This window comes from Ylistrum balloti, unplaced genomic scaffold (genome assembly GCF_031769215.1).
Source record: "Ylistrum balloti isolate Yb309-2 unplaced genomic scaffold, AGI_CSIRO_Ybal_v1 Utg369916, whole genome shotgun sequence".
Classification (NCBI taxonomy): Eukaryota; Metazoa; Mollusca; class Bivalvia; order Pectinida; family Pectinidae; genus Ylistrum; species Ylistrum balloti.
In genome coordinates this window covers 86,350-111,193 of record NW_026782036.1, presented here as the reverse complement: position 1 = coordinate 111,193, position 24,844 = coordinate 86,350, and the positions used below count along the sequence as shown (strand labels likewise).

The window sequence follows — 24,844 nt, the reverse complement described above, 5'->3', positions numbered from 1 at the left end:
GTCTTTTAACGATGGTTGCAAAATATGTTTACTTTTTTTCATCGAAACATTTGCTTTAATAAATTTGCTAACGCTAATTGAGCACAAATATCGTACATTGTCAAATCTATTTTTAAACTACTTATAAAATCTGCAGTAGAACTTTTCAAACATCAACAGAACCAAACCATTAGGGGAAATTCACAAGTACAACACTAACATTACCCGAAGAAAACTCCAGTCCATCTACATGCTATTTTCTCTTCACCAAATCCTATTTAACGACACTGTTCTTTCATATTCGTACTCGACAAACATAAGATAATCAATTGAAATATATATTCATAATGAACATTATTACTATACTACAGAATATGTAATGAATATTTATACATCATGATTTCTTGTTTATGTTGTAAGACGATAAACATATTTAATCATGTAATGGTATATTGTAATATTTTCCTCGAATTTGTTCAATAGGCATAAATGCTAAGAAATCCAAAAGATGAAGGAGATGCAAACGAAACTGGGGAGAGAGATAAACTGCTTGCGAAAGTGATAAAAGAAAGAAGTATTTGTAGAAACGTTTGAGTTAATTTAGTATGCATTGATAAAAAGTATAAACTGGATAATGTTTTTCTAATTTATATGAAGATGGATGTTTGCAAGCACAGTGGTGAAACTGTGAAAGAAGTTTGTGTGAAAGAGAATTTTTTTTAAATCGACATCGAATGATATTGTTATAATTCATACATGTCTGTAATGTGATAAGTGAAACAATTACATTTAGCTTTAGATGCAATATAACCTTGCCCTCACTACAACACACATCATGCTGCAGTCCTAAACTTCAGGAAAACCCCTAATTTAGCATTTTCCCTTGGTAAATATTGCATAAGGTTATGACATATACCTTAATTTTACCTCTTTTTATTTGTACTTTCAAATGTAAATACGAGTGATTCATACTTGGGCCAACATGTTGAAACTGGATAGACTTCCGTGTTTTTTCCATACATGAATTTGAGAGCCCCGGATAGACTTGTATACATTGGTTTGTATTATGTGAAATATAACACTAGCATGTATCTTGTTTCGAGAACCTGTTTATAACCTATATTGGTAATGTAATTGAAGGTGGTGTCAAATTGACTATATATATAATTATATATTCCGATGCGCGCCTGTATATAAGTATACGACTGCATTCCAGTAGAAATGAAAATATAATCTTTCCATTTACACGTAATTGCTGTCAGTAAATTAAAATTTCCTTTTCTTTTTTAGATAAAAGTATGCATTTACTATTTGACAAAATCTGATTAATTGAGAACTTTAGAATCAAACGAACATCAGACAGTCTCTTCAAGTTGTAGATACCGTTGGCCCGAAATGATTCTTCTATTAAGAATGATAAATAAGATATGAAACTGCAAGCGTTTAATGTGACATATTTTTCAACAATGTACTATTCTCAATGTGAACAAATTTAGTAATTTGTTTTATTGATGAGCTACCAACAAATAACAAATCCATACTCACAAAGTTAATAGTTATTTTATATAGTCTGTAACTGATGAACAAATGCATACACAGGTAAGTACAATTATTAGATGGATATTAGTAATTTTCCTCCGTGTATATAGGGCGAGGAAAACATTCATCAACGATTAACTCCATAACGTAATAAATTACGGTGCATGTACAGAGCGTTGCTATATGTACAGATCACTTCTTACTTACAGAAAACGAGGCACATTTTTGCGAGCTATGTATAGTTTGGTGTGAATACGCAAATAATTGACATAAAGCAGATATAGATTTATTACCATATTTAGGAGAATGATTAATTTGCAATATGGCATATTTCTAAAATTACAAATACGCATGCTTGTGTTTATTTGTATATAATTCAGCGTTAGAGATATTACAGACTTTTGGCGAATTCTTGTTTAAAACATACTAAACTGGCGAGTTATTTAGTTATAAATCAATATTTAACAAACCCCTTTATATATTGAAAGTATGAATCTTTTAAATAAGTGTGGCTTATCGGCTTTCATTTGAAAAAAACACTTATTACATTTGTATTGGTGTGTTCTTTCGAATCTTCAAGTGGAATTATTCTGGTAGCACGTAAATTATATAATATCATTTTGCAAACTTTAACACTCCCGATTAAAAATATCCTGTAAAACAGAACTGCCTTTATCTGAACATCTGAACACCTGGACCAATATACTAATAACAAAACATGCCTTTTTTGACATACATTTTCAATATATAGGTCCATAAGCTTTCTTGAAAAAATTATGCCGAGCAAACTGAAATGTTGTAGCAAATTAATAATGCATTGCTTGCTTTTCTGTTTTGCGTATAATTCCTGTTATTTATATGTAAGTTCAACTTAACAGCTCTAGAATTTAAGAAGGAATATTGTCTGTTTGTACAGATACACCTTTTAAAATACCTGATAATTATAAAGACATTCTATTTTTTTATCATTATTGTTCGAAGCAGATATTTATCTTTAAAGAGTTTTTTTCTCATTATGTGAACTGAATGTGAAAGACAAATACTATCAAATGTTTTGTAGAATATGTAGCGTCGGTAGGATATGGTTGAGTTCCACATTTGTTTTAAGACTAAGATAAAAGGCACTTGAAAATCACTATAACTTTCAGGTAACGATACACAGTTTGACACAATGTAAATACACAATGTTTTTGAAACCATTCTAGAATTCTGAAGCACCTACTGAAAATCACCGGTGAGCTTTCTACGCTGATATTGATGTAGTACTATATTATGTAGTAAACATTTGATAAACATATGTTAAAGTAAAACCGTCTGAAAAGAATTCCAAAGTTTTAGCATGCGATATACCAGTCGATGTTGGTATACAGTATCAGGAAATCAGTAACGGAAAAAAGGCAAAAAGGGAAGTAACCTTACTATTCAAATTAGCTTTTATATGCATCCAATCATCATGTATTTAACAGCAACAGCCAGTTTAAACGATGTTTCAATTAACAGTCACTTTGATTGCAAACCTAACTGAAATGAAATGATGACCTCTGTATTTGTTAAGCAATAGTAAGATAATTGTCATCGAGACAGTTTCTTGATCTTAACTTTGGATCCAGTAAACATGCATATACTGTATATACACATTATTGTTGGATTATCGACCGTCAATATCAAATGGTCAAGCTTTTTAAATAGATATTAAATGTCAAATGAATCAGAAGCTTTCAACATATACATGTGATGCCAATTATCAGTAAAAAAAATAGATTTTTCACCCAGGAACTCTTTGGGATCGTTTCTGTTATAACTACGATTAACAGGGACCGTTTCCTCTACAGTTTGAACGGAAATTTAGGAGATAGAAACAGAAAAGCATTAGCAGTGAAGTAAGCATCGTTCTCACAACAAATGTTCATTATAACTAGGAATTAGATTTAAAATCTGATTCAAAAGAATTTTTTTCTTCTAATCACATGGAATATACACATGTACGGTTTATCAGGATGTTACAAAATATATTTCAATCATACACATTTAGTTTATATGTTTTATGTTACACAATTATCAAATACGGAAAATTCGGCCATGAACATCAATACTAGCGCACGTTGGACTCTAACAATGATTTTGCCAAGCAGATAAAATTCGTACACAATATCAAATGACAAAACAAAACGATAATGAAATCGTTTGGAATATTTAAGACGAAAGAAAAATGGACATATTCTTAAAAGATACGATGTCTTAATATCACGATAGAAAATGAATACAGATATTAAGAAAAAAAACATGAGTTAATATCTAGCATCCATTATTTAACCTGTCTAGTCAATGACTTTCAAATGAACATCCTTTATAAACTATGACGTATGATGAATTCCAGGAATTATGTACGTTTTATCTTTTGATTTGTATGAAATATATTAAACTTTGAGTGGGAATAAAAGAACTATGGAAAAAATAAAATATATTTCACGATTTAATGTATCACTATATTATGAAAGACACCAACCTCTTTGTATTTTATTTATTTATTTTTTTTTTTCTTCTAAAAATAATTAAAATTTTCTTGTCACATTGACGATTACTTGATGAATAAATATATAACAAAAAAACATCTCCACGAACCTTGGTTTCTGCATCTGGCATTTACCAAATGCGAATAATTTGTGAGGAAAAAACTTAACAACAGAGAAATGAGAACGTATCACTACATTATTATCCGTGAATACGAAGTTTATTTAACACTTCAGATTTTTTCAAACGGTAATTTTCAGAAAAAGAAGTTGATGTTAAAATTTCCTAAAAAAATGACTATAGGGCGTCCATTCTTTTAAAAGTTTGAATTGACTTTACCAATTTCTTTTTTTTATGTATTGAAATATTTTGAACACGTTGACATGTATAAAATCTATTTTCATTTGTTTATGTTTTACTTCCTTAAATGTAATTTAAACTAAAGATAACCGTTAATATTGTGGCTGGAATTCCAACTGATATACATACTTCCAACTTCAATAAAAGTTATTTTCATTCTGGAATATCTGGTAAACATTACTGCAATCTATCTGTTTAAATATCATGAAGGGTGACCACAGCATGTACATATATGTGTATATTTATATCTTGTAACATGTACTCATTATATTTTCATTAAACACGAATGACGTCACATGATATCTTAAGACAATGTTAGAACATTATTATTGATATTAGAAAATACGCACAAATAGTTTATCGTGTCATAGTTCACAATGTTGTTTCCGTTGGTTCAGAAAGCATCGGTTGGACGCCGTTCGTACTGCTCGTTGTGCTGTGTCCATTGGCGTGACCATTGGACATGCGCACTGTTAGGTTTTTTGGGTTATTACGCAAACTACCCCGCAGACTTGTGTATTCTGTGGTCCAATTTGGTAATGCCGATTTCATTTTGAGACACACAAGCGACCTCCACAGTCTTTTGAACTCTTGTCTAAACACCTTTCCGGTTACACAGTAAATGTAGAAGTTACAAGCATAATGAGTTAATCCGATCTCTTCGATTATTGTCTTGATATACACATAGTCGAAATGTCTTTGCCAAATAGAATCAGGGGGATTCAAGTTCGCTGGGTCCCCAATAGGGAAACTATAATACAAAGTCACAACAATTGTGACAGGCAAAGTGGTGAATATTTGGTAAAATGACACAGCGAGCAACATGACAGTTGTGGCAGAGTTCTTGGTAGTCCGTGATTGTAGTTGGTTCTTCTCAAACTTCGACAGTCGTTTCGCCTCCGCGATTACGAGGATATTGAAGACAAGAATGAGAATAGGAACAAGGAAAAACACGAGTGCCTCAACACACCAGGTCCAAATAGACCAAAATGAGGATTCATGATTTCTCACTACTTCTGCTCTTAGGCTGCAGCGTCCTCCACTGTCATAGTGCCAAAAATAACCTTGTATTCCGTTTATAAGAAACGAAAAAGAAAAGAGACATGCAATGACAATCTTTGCCCTTTTCGTCGTGCAGAATTTCTCTCTAGAAAAAGGATGGCATATTGAAATGTACCTTTCCACTGTAAAAGCTAATACCAACAATGGCGATAGATATTGTGATGTTAAGAATATGATGGGATAAAATTCACACACGAATTCCACGTCCAAACATCGAATACCCCATTTCTCATTTAGTTCATACACTATCTGCAATAATAGAAAAACTAAATCCGCCAACGCCAGAGCAGCCAGATAATATCCGGACGAGTTTCGCATCCTTTTCTGAAGCCAGATCACCAAAGCAAGAATATTTCCTGGGAAACCGACAACGTAAACATACGGCGTAAGATATTTGTCAATCATGGTGGCCTCAGGACAATGTTGTTTGTATATTTCCCACACCGAGCTGGGGGGAGTCCCATTATCTCCAGGGGTCTCCGTGTGGTTCAACAGTGACGGAAAGAACGTCGAAACGTCGTAATATATTGATGAGTTATTCGTCATGCTGGCTTCCTGAAAAGAAAAAAGAAAAACAAAATTATACTTCAATAAATTTCCTTTAATCAAAAAAATGTGAAAATCACGTTTGCCCCTTAAATAAAGCGAATTCAACTGAAATTACTTATTTCTTTCATAGTCAACAATGGACAATAAAAAATCTGGATCTTTCCTAATATTTTGTGAGACATTATAGAGCTAAGATAAATTCGTGACAGTTTGTCCTCTTTGTCTTTGGAGACGATAATATAAAGCCCTCTTTCCTGTTTTTAGTCTCTCTGCAGTCTGCATGTAAGTTTCGCTTCCACATCTGATTCAAGTCTGATGTAACATGACATGTGCCTAATAAATACCTCACCGAAATTCCATTAGCATAAACATTATAATATAAGTTTACAAATGCAAAGCATAGCAATGGCCTTACAATGACAAATGACACTTTATATTGTCCTGTATCTGAGTAAAATATTTTGCCATCAATAAAGAATTCTGGACAAGCTCAGAAAAGACTTCATTTGATTTTACATCTAAAGAACAAAGGCTTTCATATGTAATATGTTTGCGATATAACCAGTTACGCCCAATTTGAACAAGTTTATTTCTTTTAAGAACATGCCGTTTTCCTGTTATTTCATAGATAACGTATCGACCATCGCATATTGAAATATTTGATAAATTTAGTGTCTTATTTCATAATAAGCCATCTTTTGATCCAAAGCCTTGCCGGCGATAAAGAAATATTTTTTCTTAGATGCACATGTCCTTCCGTATCAGAAACTGGAATAGAAATCCCTAGCGTTTCGTTTTATATGCTTCAATACACTCACCAGCTGGCAACGTTTGCCAGACTTGAAGTTTATCCAATTTTATTTATAAAGATCAAATGATTTTCAGATATCCTGTATTCAAAACAGGTCCGTAATGAGATTTAAGGAGTCTAAAAATAAATCGTATATTTATGTTCTAAATACACATTTTCAGAATCTAGACATAGGATAGGTAAGATAAGATTAGTGATCACCCACAGACTTCTGTACAACACCTGGATTTTATAGAAACTCTCCAGACAATACAACATCCTTTTGTATAAACTCAATGGCACCAGTTAAATCATCATTCATATTGCAAACAAATACATGATACAATTACAGCATGATAGTTATAACTATTTTTGTGTACCTGCTATTTCATCATTACGTTAATTTACAAAACAAACAAAAAAGAAAAAAAGTTAAGAACGTTTATAGTGATATCGGCTGAACCCAATCATGATTGCGATGATTATCTAATATAATCGATAGTCCTGTGTCAACTACAAAGTAAATGTATTCCTAGAAAATACTACAGAGTAAGGATTTTTACACATACGTATATGTACCATAACGTGTAGATCTAAAGCAGACTTTGTTTAGCGCTTTACTAATAGATCACAGCTTTTCCATTACAACACAAAGAGAATTATCATCAATAGCTTGCTTTAAAGTTGTTAAATATTTATAAAACAAAATGATGTCATGTGGATATATGAGCCTGGAATTATGTCCCGAGGGAAGGTCCTTTTATTAGTCAAGACCAAATATAACTTGACATGAAAGTTTAATTAGTATACATAGCCACATGTTTCATTCTAAAGTCGGGTCTGTGGGAACTCACCAAGTTCTACGTTGTAGATCGTAATAAGACTTTTAAATAGTTCCGTGATTTCTTTTATAATTATCTAGATTATCTCTCTGCAAGCTACAACTTGTCAACATCTTCCAGACCAGATTTAGATGAGGCGCAAAATTGCACTGGAGTATCCACACTTCCGTTTTATTTAACGAACATATGTTATTTATTTAAATTCTATCTTGTTCCCAAAGCAGGACAAGGTTAACGTTAAACATCGGTTAACATTGGCATATTGTGAACAACATCAAACTTCTAATATCTATAAAAAAATATCGTTGATGTTAAACCTGGGAAAAAACTCGCATAATAAAACAGGTGCCCTCCCCCCTCCCCCCAACTACGTACGAAACATCAGCTGCCTGTGTAAAAGGAGAGTGGGTAACGATTGTGCCATCTGACCATACAACAGAACTCTTCTCCTTTGGATTACATGTGAAATGAAAAATAAAATAATTTCTTACGAGTATAGACAAGATGGCAACCTGCCCTTGAAAGCATATCGATCGATCAACATTCATTATGTATATGTAAGGTCTGATCTGTCGAATTATAAATGTATATACTATTTTAAAGCTCTTTATCATTACAGCTTCCAAATATCTTCTTTTGGCGATAAAATGGTGTTGTAACGGGTATCCCGTTATAGAATGTTTGGCTAGGTGATATGGTGCCGTAGATCGTGAGTTCTTGGCCCGGAGGCAGCTCGAGTCCAAAAATTGTCTTCCGTCATCAGTTGTGACACGTTGTATCAAAAAATATCAATGTATCAACACAACGTATCTTATACAGTAATGTTATTGATCCGAATGTTTCAAATCTAAATTCCCTGTCGTAATTATACCCGAGCGTATATGTATAAACGCCTCTGTGTATTGAAGCATATCCAATGTCGTTTTTTTCCCGTTTTTTGTTTGATTTCCGATGTGAGTGAGCCAAGAACATGCACTAAGTAAAACAACAGAAAACATATACACGTGCCAAGCAGTAATAACTTACAGATTTACTATTCTTAGTTACCTAGTACATATCTATTTAACACGTGTAGAATTTTGTGACCCAATACAACTACAACGTTAATCACAGAATTTGTATACGAAATATACATATAATATGTTATAGCATCACAATAACACAAGTTGATTGATTTGCGAGTCATTTGTTATGTAAATACAACAGATGATTATTAATAGATATGTGTTCCAGTGTTAATCAAGGCCATGAGTTCGTATAGTGCACAGTTTCAATATATCATTCATCTAATACACGTAGGTATATGCGCGTCAGGGTGTTTGATAGCTCCTTCTGATGTGGCAAAAACAGCATCACCAACGGTTCTACTTAATCAACAGTTTCCGTATGAAAACAATATTATATCGAAAAATCGATATCAACATTAAAACAGGCTCACTATACACTTATCAACTACATAGATCTGTGTACATATACAACTTACTCAAGAAATAGATTAACAATTTACTCTAGAAACAGGATATGATTGGGCGCAGAAATGCAGTGTTACGCAGAGTCACACAGACCAACTACATGGAACTGAAGCGTAAATACCTGTACAAATGTGTAAACAAATAGGTGTTCAAACATTGAGCCGAACATGCTAATTTTAATGTTTAAGATGTGCAAATTAAATGACCACAGAGTACTTAGTGTCACACACCCGAAATGTAACTCGAATCACTTGCATACTAAAGCATGGATAGACATGCTGATAACATTCGGTAGTAGGCGATATTTCTCCCTTATATCATAAATACAAAGTGACAAAGTGGAACTCCCTTTCCAGTCAAAGCTGCCAGTGGCCATTTGATAGTGATTGGTCATTTCATATGGCGCTTGAGGTCAATATACGGCCAAAGATATTGCTAGCCTCCATGTATTAGTCTGTACAATCAAATGACCCAAAAATCATTATTGTACGCATCAATAATTACTGATCAGCTTGAGTTACATGTACACGAATATTATTTTACATCAATCACGTGCATATCCTTTTTCGAATATTAGTCTATAAACGCAATTTTACAAAAGTCTATAAATTCTGATTGTACATTGTCTATTCCCGTTATGTTCCCGAGTTAATCCTAGATATCTACTCCGGAATATTTATCAGTTTTTAGTATTCCAGTCCAGAGTAAATGGTCTTCGGTTGATAATAATGACATTCTAAGTTCACAGAAGTTAGGAAATATGCAGGCTTTGCATAGTCTTTGTCAATGTGCCTATAGGAGTCTCATGGATACGAACTCCTACGTCAGCAATTGTGAAATAAAGATTTCCTAAACTTTGAATTAATGGATAGTGATTAATACAAAATTCCCTTCACGAAATGATGTTTTATGCCAAATTTTATCAATTCCATGCAGACGTTCTTGACTAATATCTGTGATGTAATGAACAGAAGAACGGACCACAAATGAAGAACAAAGAAAGAGATGAATGACACACAGACAGACGAAGAACACTGCGTCGCAGTATCAGCTTCATGAAAAATAAACTGATGAGTCTTCTCTACTAAATATGATATAGGAGAATGAGTCTAGACGTTTTATTTTGTATGGGTAAATGGACAGTAGACTTCTCGGTAATCAGCTATTGATTCATAGCACAACTCAGTATTACTGCATATACAAACATCCTTCTAGAGTATCACTGGTCGTCATCTGGAAATATGTGACGAAAGTTTATATCAACTGCTGAACTCAGAATTAAATCAGACATGATACAAATAAAATACTTTGAACTTATTTACCCTCTCGTAGGCTACAAGATGTCCACACCGACTCGAAAATTAGAGATTGAATGAACGATACTTGGCATTACAGTCTGTTTAAAGAAGTAATATTTATAGCGTAACAATATAGTTAAAACCATCCTACGGATCATAGTTACGCCAACAACATTTGATTTTGAGTCTCTGACCGTCAGTTGTCTAGCTCCCAATATTCTAATTAAATTCTCTATTGATCTATGAACGTGGCAGAATCTCTGAAATACTGATGTTTGGTTTTCGCCCGGTATTTACACGTGTATGTAGATATATACGTACTTGCTGTCTCCAGTATTCCCCATAATATTTCTTTATTGATAAACTGATGTCTACAATTTTCCCCACAACGTACTTATAGGTATGTTAATATAATGATTATATTATCCTCCACAATGTTCATTTATTTATTTTGGTGTTTACTACATTCCCAGCGATGATGTACCTATATATCGATAATTGTAATATGTTGACGCCAATGATGTACCTATATATCGATAATTGTAATATGTTGACGCCAATTTTCTCCGTTATGTACACCTCGAAACAATGTACAATGCTTATACAGCATAAAGTTTCTTTCTTTTGAATTTTGATCTTTTTTGTTTATACAGACCAAGACTGGTCTTTATTCACCCTTATTGTATATACCTTGATACATTAATACACACAATATTCCCCATCATACGAACATGTTCCTCACAACGCATTGTATGTTGATTATCGTCTTCAAAATTCTCTACGATTTACCTGTACAGTTACACCGATTGCCTAAGCTGTCTTAGCTATGTATGTGTAATGGTAATTTCTAACGCTTCCTGTTATTACAGGTTACATGTTACAGCATATAAACTTAATGTTGATTAGTTATAATGGCATACAGGTATCACTTAATTCAGTCATGAGAGTGTGGGTGGCGGTTGATTGGTGTGAAGACAAGACACACATGACAAGCGCGTGCATCTCTACAGCAGCTGTTTCCCGTTCTCAAGGAAATAGGAAAATCGAAAAACAAAACAGCATAAATCTTGTTAGTCATATTTTAAATCATACACGGAAGTGTCTCTTTTAAATATTAAAATAATATTTTAATCTTCTAGCTTTGCTGACAGTGTTTTCGATAAATATGGAAAACACTGGTGTCAGGCCAGGGCAGGCGGACATTATTTAAATGGATTTTTCTGTTGATTTGCACACAAAATATTTAAAGTCTCTGTGATAAATCTCGTCATTTATCATCTGAATGTTATTGTTCTTTCCCTACAACCTTAGCTTTTAAAGTGTACATTCTTCATAAAAGACAAAAAAACATTACATATTTTTTTTCAAAATGGACTCCGTCATAGGCTACACAAACACTCCATTTCTTAACACATACATAACTAGATCCAAAATGCCACAAATGGTCTTTTCCGAGTCTACTAACCCAAAATCTTATTATTTGTTTGTGTGTTAACGTCTTTGCAACAGCCATGTCCATATGTCTATAAACTACTTTCATAGCATTTGTCTGTGTTTGTGAAAGCAGAAATTCCATCAAATTACGAACACTTTTACCTGTAGTGTCTGAAAAGTTCCTGATGCGTCAAATGGTTTTAACCCCCACCCACCCATCCCACCCCCAGAAAAGGGGGAAAGAGAAAAACGGATATACAGAAAACAGACACAGTCGACTGTTTAAACATTTTTTTTTCATTTGATAAATTCTCAGGTAGTCTGTAGCCCAGGAAAGCATATAGCCTTTCTGGAGTTAGGTAGTAATTAAGTCATTTTTTATCTAATTTATGATTGTGAATGCAAAAACATTAAGTTTTGATGTGGTTTCCTATCACATTTAATTTTAAATCCTGTTAGTTCACTTTAAACATCTTGTGAGAGAACTCGTTTGAGCATTTTAAAGATTCAAACGTCTTTATCGTCTAGGGTAATAAAATATGCAATATTTAACAATTCTGTCAAATCGCATTGCACTTTGTACACAAGTAGTACAATTGGATAAGAATAAAATCGTCTTCTACTGTGATATAGCGGTAAACATTCACAAGAACGGACTTTTTAAAAGCGGTGCCACAAAATCCAAGGTAATGACGCAACAGGTTATGAGTAATGGTGCAACGAAATCTTATAATCATCGATCAGCGAAATCCTACAAAAAGATGCGATGAAATCTATCGTCATCGATCAGCGAAATCCTACAAAAAGACGAGATGAAATCTATCGTCATCGATCAGCGAAATCCTACAAAAAGACGAGATGAAATCTATCGTCATCGATCAGCGAAACCCTGCAAAAAGACGCGATGAAATCTATCGTCATCGATCAGCGAAATCCTTAAAAAGATGCGATGAAATCTATCATCATCGATCAGCGAAATCCTACAAAAAGATGCGATGAAATCTATCGTCATCGATCAGCGAAATCCTTAAAAAAGACGAGATGGAATCTATCGTCATCGATCAGCGAAATCCTACAAAGAGATGCGATAAAATCTATCGTCATCGATCAGCGAAATCCTACAAAAAGACGCGATGAAATTTATCGTCATCGATCAGCGAAATCCTTAAAAAGATGCGATGAAATCTATCATCATCGATCAGCGAAATCCTACAAAAAGATGCGATGAAATCTATCGTCATCGATCAGCGAAATCCTTCAAAAAGACGCGATGACATCTATCGTCATGGATCAACGAAATCCGACAAAAAGATGCGATGCAATTTATCGCCATCAGTCAACGAAATCCTTCAACAAGATGTGATTAATCTATCGTCATCGATCAGCGAAATCCTTCAAACAATGAAATCCTACGTGATGACGTGAATTCCATGCGTTACGAAGCAATACAAGCCTATTGGATAATGATGGACAAAAACGAAGCACGGTAGTTATAGGTGTGGGGGGATTAGCAGAATAACTAGCAACATTCAGATTATTGGGGAGATTAGCAGAATAACTAGCAACATTTAGATTATTGGGGAGATTAGCAGAATAACTAGCAACATTCAGATTATTGGGGAGATTAGCAGAATAGCTAGTAGCATTCAGATTATTGGGGAGATTAGCAGAATAGCTAGCAACATTCAGATTATTGGGGAGATTAGCAGAATAACTAGCAGCATTAAGATTATTGGGGAGATTAGCAGAATAGCTAGTAGCATTCAGATTATTGGGGAGATTAGCAGAATAACTAGCAATATTCAGATTATTGGGAGATTAGCAGAATAACTAGCAACATTCAGATTATTGGGGAGATTAGCAGAATAACTAGCAATATTCAGATTATTGGGGAGATTAGCAGAATAGCTAGTAGCATTCAGATTATTGTCACGATAGCCAGACAACAGAAAAACTGATAATAAGTTAAGGTGACCCTTGATGAGGAAAACCTTAACTGATATTGACAGCTTTCAAATTTTACAATTAAAAAATACTTTGATACAAGAAAGCAATATTTGATTAGTAATTTTCAACGGGACTTTAAAAAGGTTTACACCTTAGAAGAAACCTAGATTTCTTCAATTCCATGCCTAACACTGAACGACTGATTGTGATAAAAGACTGTATATATCAAATGTAGATTAGAAACAAACAAGAAAACACTTACCAAACTTTTCAAATTTCCCATTTTGAAGCGATTGGATATTCCCTAGTCACGAATATTTCCGCTTTCTAAAGCGCGGGAGAACATGCTATTCCCCTATTGAGCTAAATTGTCTCTGAGGACCATGCTCGCGCTGAAATATATTTTGCGTCTATGTGTTGCAAACGTTGCCTGTTTCTAGAGAAGTTTGTATGACAGACTAGGAAATCAAATTAACGTTTGCAAGATGGTTTCCAAATAGAGTATCAGAATGGACACTTGTATATGTATCCACGAGCACAATCCAGGGAGCAGCATTTAATTCAACATCCGTCAAGGGAGCCATACCTTAATTTATTGGGGACAATCTCGTATTGAATTGTGACGTATCCTCGGGGAATTTTATTAACCAGTTATAACAGCGAAAGTACCGGGTTAGGTCCCACTGTTAACAATGTTACGAGCTATGTCCTTGAATTCTGCAGATTCTAACTGTCTTCTCTGTGCATTCAACTCTATCTAACTGAATTACAGAAGAATATAATATTACAAGCTACATGCAAATCGCGGACATGTGGTTTTAGCTATACAAATCAAAATTAACAAATACAGAAAATGACAATAGATATATCCCGTTCTCCTCCTCCTCCTCCTCATCTCCCCACCTCTCCGTCTACTCTAGACATAGAAGCATTGTATTGTGAAAGATCATAATTCGAATACTTGCAGTTCGGATAATGGATCTGAACTCTTTTACTATGACGACAAGGATTCGATTCCCGTGAAGAAAAAATGAGTTCATTAAACCCGAGTTAAAAACATGAAACAATTCAGGATTTAGTATACATCTATAATGTACGAGTTTCATTTGTCACTAGAAGGACTGTCAAAGAAGTTAAGTTCTGATAATAGCAATGAGTTCAACAGCGAGGATTCTTACAAGCGATTAGTAAAATAACGCATCGAATATCTCATTCTTGTTTTTATGGAATTATACCACACACACGGTTCAGTATGGATATTGATAACTCATTTACAATAAAACGACGCATTCTATTAAAGAAATAATTCTTAAATGTGAACTTTTCACCCCCCAAGCCAATTATAACTGGCCTCTACTAACGAGATAGCGATACTCCCAACGGCCCTTTAACGACCAGAGGATTTCGATTTTATTGTCAAACGCGACCTTTGTGATCAGGAGTGACAGACAAATGGAAACATTACTGAATATGTGAAATCCTTTCTGTATAGTAAGCCTATTTTTGAGTGACATGTCGCTCCAGATTTTGTTCTCCCTTCTTTCTATTTTTTCCACTTTTTTGAAAAAAATGTATCATTAAAACAAGAGGTACATAGGGCCTATCCCTGAATATAATATAAGAATGATGAATACAAATTTTCTATGTTAATTCGTTCCCATTCTTCCTGCCCCGTGAGTGTCATCCACCATTTATTTCTAGAAAACATGTTTGAATTTTCATGTTTGTTAAAATCTGCTTGCGCGATCAGGAGGAGTAGTCTTAAATGAAAGGAGTTGATGGATGAACGACGGACAACACACCATCGCATCAACTTGTTGTGAAAGTAAATTATTTTTAATTTATGTTACTCGTGTTTTTATTGAATTTTTTAATTACACGTGTGTGACAGTTGTTGTTTATTTATCTATTTATTTTATGATGTTGCTTTCTTTCGTAATTAAGAGGTCTTGATCATTGTTGGTTGGGCATTTCTGCTGTTATTGTTATATAATTTAGTGTAGCTGTTAAATATAATGAAAACCAGAAACCTTTTCAAGCATAACCTTGGAATTGTTTTAAAGCTGTGCTTTTTTTGGTTTTATATATTCGATTCATCGAGCCTTTTTTATATGATAACTCGTATTTCTGGATTATAACATGTGTTCTAGTCAAAAAATGATTAATTAAATGCAGCAATGTTGTGATCTAACATCAGATTTACCTGGCAATTCATTTCTTTCTTTGTGTGATCATCGAGCTATGTAAGGTGATGTATATATGTAGAATACAGACACATGAGGGTCCGGATCAGTCACATAGAAATGATATATATGCGTGTATACAAAAAGTGGGCGTGATCGACAATAGATCACTTGTGACAGATGACTGATAGTTTTACTATCATTAAACAACGTAATGGTGTGGATATTGAAAATTATCATTTCAAAACGTTCGCTTTGACGATTTAATTCTGATTTAATACCTGACAATATCGGTGAAACAATAGATCATCCGGGTTCCGAAGACTGTACGGGCTCGTGTCAGCGTTACGTACTAGTTACAACTTAAGTACCTACACGACAAGCTGTAGACCGACAGTATAGTATGTAGTTATAAAAAAATAAGTCACAACTACATGTAATTTAACATCAAACCAAATAAGTGTGTCATTTGGTTCCAAATAAATCACTTTTTAAGAAAACAAAAATAATAAGATGTGAGCTGAATCTAACCTGGATAGATAAGGTACGTTAGGAATATATCTCGTTTATTTGCAGACAGATATTTGTCTGAGTGTCGATTTCAAGCTAATGGAAATTGAGTGTGTGTGTCTTAGCTATATTCTGCAATTGCGTATAACTGACGTACAATGCCGTCTAAAACATAAACTTCTGTGGTAAGTATATGACATATGGTCATTCACAATTCTCCAGTACTGTCAGTCACCATGAATTATCGGATTCGAAAGAAAACCGCCGACGACTATTTAATAAAAATATGTAATAATTAGTATTACCCAGTCAACATAACAATACCGTAAGGACTAGCAGCGTTTTATAAGTAAACATCACAATACCTCGGCATGGCTCTGGTCTGGACACGACAGAGTAACTAATATTGATCTATAGTGGAGTTTGAATCTATATCGGATAGTCAAATGTCAAAAACCATTTCATGTTTATATATATAGCACAACATATATAAAATGACCGCTCCAGGGACCATTTATTTATAACCATTGATAATAACAGAACGTTAAGCAATATGCAACTCAAACAGAAATCTGAACCGCACAAAGGAGCAATATTACAGTGTATTTATCGTTTAATTGTAATAGACTGTTAGTAACGTTCGTAATCTTCGGGGAAAAATTCATTAACTCATTAACAATTATCCTTTTTTTGTCACGCCGTCTTTTTGTACTTTCGTATATATTATTTATTACTTCTATTCTGAAATTGTTATAAAGTGTAGCTTTAGTGCAAACCAATAAAACACGCACTCAGTAAGGCGCACAAAAACGTGCTTGGTCTCTTCAGATATTCATTAGCATGGGGTCAATTTGAAATACATTCTCGATAAAACTCCGTCTGTGCTGAAGTCTGGAAGGAAAAACAAGTAGATAAATAGAGGTGAACATTATGTGGAACACACGTATATGAACATCTGTAATATATATCTATGTTCCGACAGAGAACTTCTATATTTACAGTTCCAAGGTTGTTTGGTACAAGTTTAGGAGATTGTCTATCTCGATGGTATACTTTAACCATTTAACAAAACAGCAGGTATACTACATCCCGCACGCGCATCCCGTAGTAAGCGACTCGGTTTTTAGTGCGGCTAGATCGGCCGAATTATCAGGACATACAGCACAGGCATAAGTACTACTGAACCGAAAGTAAGCGCTATGGAAATATGACAAATTAAATTAAACCTTTGTAAATTCAATTAAGATTCACGCGCACGTGCAGGGAGATGAGATTGATTAGGAAAGAGGCGCCGACGCTAGGTTATAGAAGTGGTATAAAAATGGCCGTCTGTCTAATCCCAAGGGAAATTTAGATCTAGTATAACATGAGAATCACGTGCAGAGAGGAAAAAATATGCAAATCGGCAGATTATTTAAGATTGATTGCATTTTAAGACAAAATTTTGCAAGAATTGCATTGTTATAGCCACCATTTATTACTTTTACTGCAAGCACTTGTTTAATCTGACAATCAAATAATGTACGAAATGAACAAACATTTCAATTTGAAAGTTTGATATCAGCACCTAAATGGATTTACTGAATATCAAATTTCGACATGAACGATAAAAGTTAATCTCTTTATTTTTCTTTTTTGATGTTTGGAATTTCAATTCAACTTTGCTCGGAGCGTTATCCACTGACTTTTCAAACGCATTTTTGAAGTAGGAAGATTATGTTGGGTAATAAGTTTCGCGCTGAAACTGACATTTTCCAGACTTTTTCCCTGTAGATATTGCGGATAATGATGGTGTGCGGTACAAGCTGAAAAGATCAGTTTCACAATCAGCATGAATGTTCCTTACCGGGAGCAATAGGTTGAACTGTCTAAATTTGGATGAAAATTGACACCAAATTTTACTCCAATTTCTAGTGAAATGACACATTAACTCAATAAAGTTACATTTTGATAGGTTTTACTGTTAAAATATAGAGGACAAAATCAAACGGAGGCAGCCAATCTGTTGCGGCATTCTCAATTCATTACATAACGTTATCGTCCATATAACATGACGTCACAGTCGATTCCCTGCCAATCCCTGCTGGATAGACAACACTAGTAATACATACAGATAGAAACTCCTGTGATAAGACCATTTATGTGATAAAACAGTACATGTATTGTAAATGAACAGCACATTTAGGATAAAATATTACAATTCTTCATGAAATACTTCCATTGAACACGTTAACACCCCAAACTACATTTGTATATGATATAGTGTGCTGAAAAGAAAGGAGTTTATGATAAAGTGAAATGTTTTTCGTATCCTTTCCTTTTTTTATTATGTTTTCTTTCGCTCAACTGTCTTGTCTTCCTTTTTTTGACATGTTATCCTTACTTGATCTTACATATCTTTGTGAACTATCATATTTCCCATAAAACGAGAAGACTTTCTCCACTATCTCGTTTGTTTAATTTTTTAGGACCATAGTTCAAATCATGTTGATAAAACTGTGCGTGTTCACATTACTGTACTTAAAAACAATAAAATATGAAGTCGAAGCATGTAAATGAACCCCGAAGCCCTGCTGTCAGCACATTGCGTTTGTTTACGATAGCGTAATGACTTCCCCCAGAGGGCGCTGTGTTGTGTTTCTCTGAAGCGCTTAGGCACTGTGATTACAATAAATGCATCTCTCAAGGTCTGTACAAGTTCAAAGGTCAAGAACAAAAATTCACGAAATTCCTTGAATCTGCCATTTAAATCCATGTATTTCTGGAATTTGAAATCGGAGATGCCAGATTCTAAGCTTATAACATGTGGCACATACCAGTACATTTTGATTTTGCAAGATATACGCTTGGCACATAGCATATCATAAAAATATTTCAAACGTAAATAATCAAAGTACCTATTAATAGTGAATGTTTTTAAGCTCGGGCTACACTGAGCCTGATTATTTGTTTTCTTATTTATTTATAAACTTAAATAAAACCCTTAATTTAGTTACATATTTCAAGTACAGTTTTTCTTAAAAAAAAAACACCATGTAATCGTCATCTGCCAAGACTTTGGATGTCAAAAAGGTATTGATCTATATATATGATGTAGTCCTTTTAGGAAGTTGCACACAAGCGGGACTATAAACCTTTGGGGTTTATATTCTGTCAACAGCCAATGCTATATAAGAAGAGGGTACTCAGTGATAATGAGGTCACTCAATGATGTTTTTACAGTGTTATCGTTATGAAATGTCCTAAGATTGACACGGTAACAAGACAACCATCCGGTCACATCTGACCGTGTCGGTCAAGAGAAATAGAAACCATAACATTACCTTGAAGGGATCATCACTCAATACTACATAGATACACCTGTCAAAGTGAGGCTTCAAAAAGGGAAAACAAGATGTTTAAGATATAGGAAAGATCCCAGATTTCGTTGCCTCTTTTAATTATGCAAAAGGGATATCTTGCATAATTTATTTACGCCTATCTGCTGGACAAACAAATAGGCTTTAAGCCACTAATAATTGGATGGGCTTTTGGGAGAACTATCAAGAAAATTCAAACAAAAAAATCCGATGATACTAGTATAACACGAACAAATATTTTACTATTAAAATTGATAATAGCTTACTTATCAACATAAATAAAAGATTTAGTATAAACATGTACATGTCATAGACTGATTACTGTACAGACTGCGATCACACTCGAAGACAAAGTACTGCTGATGACTTCTGCGTTTAATGATAGTAAGTAGTGTAATAACATAGGAAAATGTCTTCCGAATGATAGGAAGTAGTGTTATAACATAGGAAAATGTCTTCCGAATGATAGGAAGTAGTGTAATAACATAGGAAAATGTCTTCCGAATGATAGGAAGTAGTGCAATAACATAGGAAAGTGTCTTCCGAATGATAGGAAGTAGTGTAACAACATAGGAAAGTGTCTTCCGAATGATAGGAAGTAGTGTTATAACATAGGAAAGTGTCTTCCTAATGATAGGAAATAGTGTAGTGTTTTCCGAATGATAGGAAGTAGTGTAATATCATAGGAAAGTGTCTTCCGAATGATAGGAAGTAGTGTAATATCATAGGAAATGGCTGTCCGGAGTTCTGTGTAAGTATCACGACATGCTTTTGTAAAAACATTTTCAATGAAATAACGAGAGTTGGGTATTAAGACCTTTTACATGTATCCTTAATAATCGGTACGTTTTGTGGGCGAATAGCACATGTATAGCATTTCAGCACGTCCTATCCTAAACGTGCTTGAACTCTGACCTTCAAAGTAGTTAATGGACAACTGCCATGAGATGTGGATGCTAATTTATTTAGTATATATAAATGTCTGGCACTTATTTCATTCATTTCAAACACTCGTGTTATCAAAATGTCAGACGTTCTACAAGAATAGCTTAATGGATAGTAAAATACTCATATACATATAGAAATCTGTATCTTGCAATTCGTAAAAAGCTGAAAACTTTCAATACCTTATAGATAATTAAATATATGCAGGTAATTATGATCTGTTAGAACAGAGTGCATTTCTTGTAATAAAAAACATACCTTACTGAAAGAACGTAAAATCGGTTAGTAATGTCTGAAAAAATTTGTAGCTCTCAAAAGCCGATGAAAGGAAACATTGACGTAAACACTGAACATATACTATCGAACATGCTTTAACTTAGTCATACATCTATGCATTCAATACATTTTTGTATATAAATGATATAGATACATTTAAAATCCCAAACTTCTATAGATTTTATCTATCTCTCCAACTTATATAATGTAGCTTGTATTGTTTTCACTACTGACCACTGTATATACCGGAAGTACCACTGTAGTTAATAGGTGACGAACACATGACGATTACTGTAAATTCTGATAATTTCATTAAGCGTGTATACTATAGTAATAATGAAAGAGAATCAAGTGATCAAATCACAGTCATTCTGTACAGTTAACACATTTTACGTCACTTTCTGTTTTGAAGCAAGACGTGAGGAAATAGATAAAAAAAAATTACACACTTGAATGTTTTCTCTTGTCTACGCCAACAATTGAAGTCGATAAAAGTAAGATATGGTTGCTCACAGATCTCAGCGGCTAGTAACAAGGGCTATACTCTCCTCTAGGATGCCAATTACAGCTCGGAGACGAGGAGGTCAGAAGAGGGTCTTTTGTTGCTCGTAAAAATTATCAAAATAATCATGGACCGGAAAGGCTACTTTTAACGTGGATGGCGAAGACCTCATCAAGCGGAGAGTAATTGACGGAAAGTCATAATATACACTGACAATCATCACATACACACGTGCAAGAAATGAATCATAAAGTATAATTCATACCTTTATATAGTGTACTGTAATGGCATGCTGTTACCCTTAATTGGGCCTCTGTAATTAGTACATTGGGGTCATGTATTTATATAAGTTTAAATTCTATTGGAAGTAAATGACAAACTAACTTTACATTTTGGGATAAAAACACCTAATTACTTGCATGAAAAACTTTGATTTAAAACACCACTGTATGCGTCCTAATGGAATTAAAACTTAATTCTTTTTGGCAAACTCGAATGAACCACGTAAAAAGTACATGCCGCTATGTTACAACCACCCAACTGAGTGACTGACAACTCTAAAAAGTTAATCTAACGTATTAACTTCTCATTTAAAGGCATTCCTTTGGTATCCTGGGACGTAATAACCAAAAGACAATTATAAACTTCCGTGGTAACGATACCAATACAAATTATATATAGGGAATGTACATTGTCTTCCTCTTTTCACACGTAATTTCAAATTGTTTTTTTTATTCTTGTAATCGGGTTGTGTAGATGTTTCAATTGCCCCATGGGTGCTTGAACTCTCACATCTTAGCTTGTAAGTTCTGCTAACGTACATCCAGAACCAGAATACATTAATATGGTAAAACAGACCGGTAAATGATTTCATCCCATTAGACCTGCAGCTAATCTTATATGGAAGTAATGAATTATCCAAAGACGAAAACAGTAAAATATGTCTTCACACTCAGCAATTTATTATTAATACAAATAGATTTTGATCCGCCTCTCTCTCCTCCCCTCCTCACATTCTGTCTTTCCATCTCGCTCTCTTTCTACTCTCTCCTTTCATCTCAGCAGAACTCATTTGCTATAATATATTTAAAAGCCACCTTGAATATGTATATTTTGTAAATATGTTGTTGGGAAAGGGCTTAATATAGGTTGGATAACTTGTGCCCAATCCATTGTATATAACTGATACAATAAAATATGTTTAAATCAAGACCGTTAAAGTTGTGATCATGATGAGTAGAGTTGTTGGAAGGACTAGTTAGTTTCCTATGATATTAAAGTTCATAATACGATTTATCCGTTAAATTGGAAATTTGTCTACAAAAGTTACATACCCTAAATATAACCTTCCTTAGATACTTATAACTACACTTCCCTCTGTCTGTAGAATACCTAGTTTAAACAAATAACATACAATAAATAAATAAAGGATAAAGTCGGTCTTATACTGTTGATCTCTTGGTAAGCTCTCATCCTCAGTAAGTTTTGCAGGAAGGGGAGATAATCAAGTACAGATACAGCAAGGTACACTTAGTGACTTGTAGACGGGAATGACAATATAGGTCTTTTTTCACGATACAGTTGCTATTCGTGGCTCGTTACATGTTTTGAAAGCAAACGTAGGGCGGTATATCTCTGCCATCCAATAATTTGAAAACGTATAACTATAACACGACAAACCAACATAAGTTTGGCCCAAAATCATCATATAAGCGGTACTCTTTTATTTGTAGATCTCAAGTTTTTGGATGTCTTAATACACAACCTTCTTTAAGAAATATATTTGAGACTATGTACTCTTACCTCGTCATTCTATAGAGTAATCACATCAGAAATCTTACTGAAAGGTCGATTAGTTGTGAGACATACTAGTGCTAATGACAATATTTAATTACATTCCAATCTACTAATTGTGAAATTACATGTTTCACTTTTTTCTCGCTGTTCTCTCGAATTGGCATCTCTAATCCACGCTCTAGTGCAGACCTACTGGTGTATATTCTTAGTAATCTTCTTCGAAATCCAAAGATATCAAGTATATTATTTTACTGTTGCTTTACTAGACAGGTAATGAACTCCGGGCTTTGAATGTGATCGTTTACGCTTTCTAAGCTTACACTGTTTTTGTACAACTTCGGCCTATTTTAACCAAATATCATCTTGATAATGAATGTTCTGGCGTGGAGCCTGACAGGCCTAATATTCTCTGACATGTCCAAAACTCTCTGATAGACATGTTTTGTTAAGACAGCAGCCAGTTAACATTCAGGAAAGAACTGGACGATAAACATGTTGTGATATTAACACGTATATCCGCACGGGCAATAGCCATTTTGACCGCCAATTGCCATAAGCAATCAATGTCTTTCTCAAGTTATCCAATCAGGGGATCCGAATACGGTGATAAACTTTCCGGAATAGTTCTTAAAGAGATAAATCGATACATAGAATCGAATTCTTGCCTAACCTGAACATAAAGAAATAGAAATTGGACGTTTTCCCGACATAGATATTCATTTGAATTGCAGTAATTGCTTGCAATGTACACCTGTTTCGACTTTTATCGATAGAAAACAACGTTATAAAGCCAAATGTCATTAGACTTTCATTTCTGTTAAGGAAACAGAGTTTTGTGGATAGTTCATGGCTCCAAAGAACTGCTAATTACCCATCAAATTGAGAAATAATGTGTAACAGAACAGATGGGCATACCTGGCGAGGCAGTATGTACATCGAGTGCCAGGTTTGTAATATAGTGAGCGAGTCCAGATTTAGTTTCTTTAGAATTCGGTCAGCTTCAATTGCATTTGACATCGCCCATCTTTTGTCATTTCCAATGAAAATATAACATTTTTTCAAATTTCAAATTGATGTGATTTGCACTCTACATGTGTAAATTCAGATATAAATCCAAACTGTACTGAAATTTTTGACAACTCCATTAGAATTATATAAAGCTAACGAGACACTAAGAAGTGCCTTCTTGAAGAGTTTTGGTGGTCTAGTATGAAAAATCGAGGCATCAAGGAAAAGGGCATAAAACCGAGTCAATACTGCGCTTTGTTTAAGAAAGAACATTGCTCCCTGGTGATAACGTTTATCACTCTTCTCATCTACGTTGTGTTTATTTGGCCTAATTGGATTTGTTTCCAATTAGAAGTACCTAGACTTGCCCAAGTCCTGTCCAGACCTTCGGTCATGCTGGTGTTGATATAAAACATCTTCTATTCATTGAGATGGCGAGATTTTAAAAGTATTCATAAAAAGATTACGATATTTCATGACG

General features: G+C 34.1%; 1 protein-coding gene across 1 annotated transcript in view; it reads right to left on the bottom strand.

Moving 5' to 3' along the window:
- Nucleotides 1-4,740: 4,740 nt before the first annotated feature.
- Nucleotides 4,741-24,844, bottom strand: part of LOC132546860 (C-C chemokine receptor type 1-like) — a 42,444-nt gene continuing 22,340 nt past the window's right edge. The window contains exon 2 of the mRNA XM_060210586.1: nt 4,741-6,006. Within this exon, the coding sequence (XP_060066569.1) occupies nt 4,762-5,997 (1,236 nt within the window). The 5' untranslated portion in view covers nt 5,998-6,006 and the 3' untranslated portion in view covers nt 4,741-4,761. The remainder of the gene's footprint in view (nt 6,007-24,844) is intronic.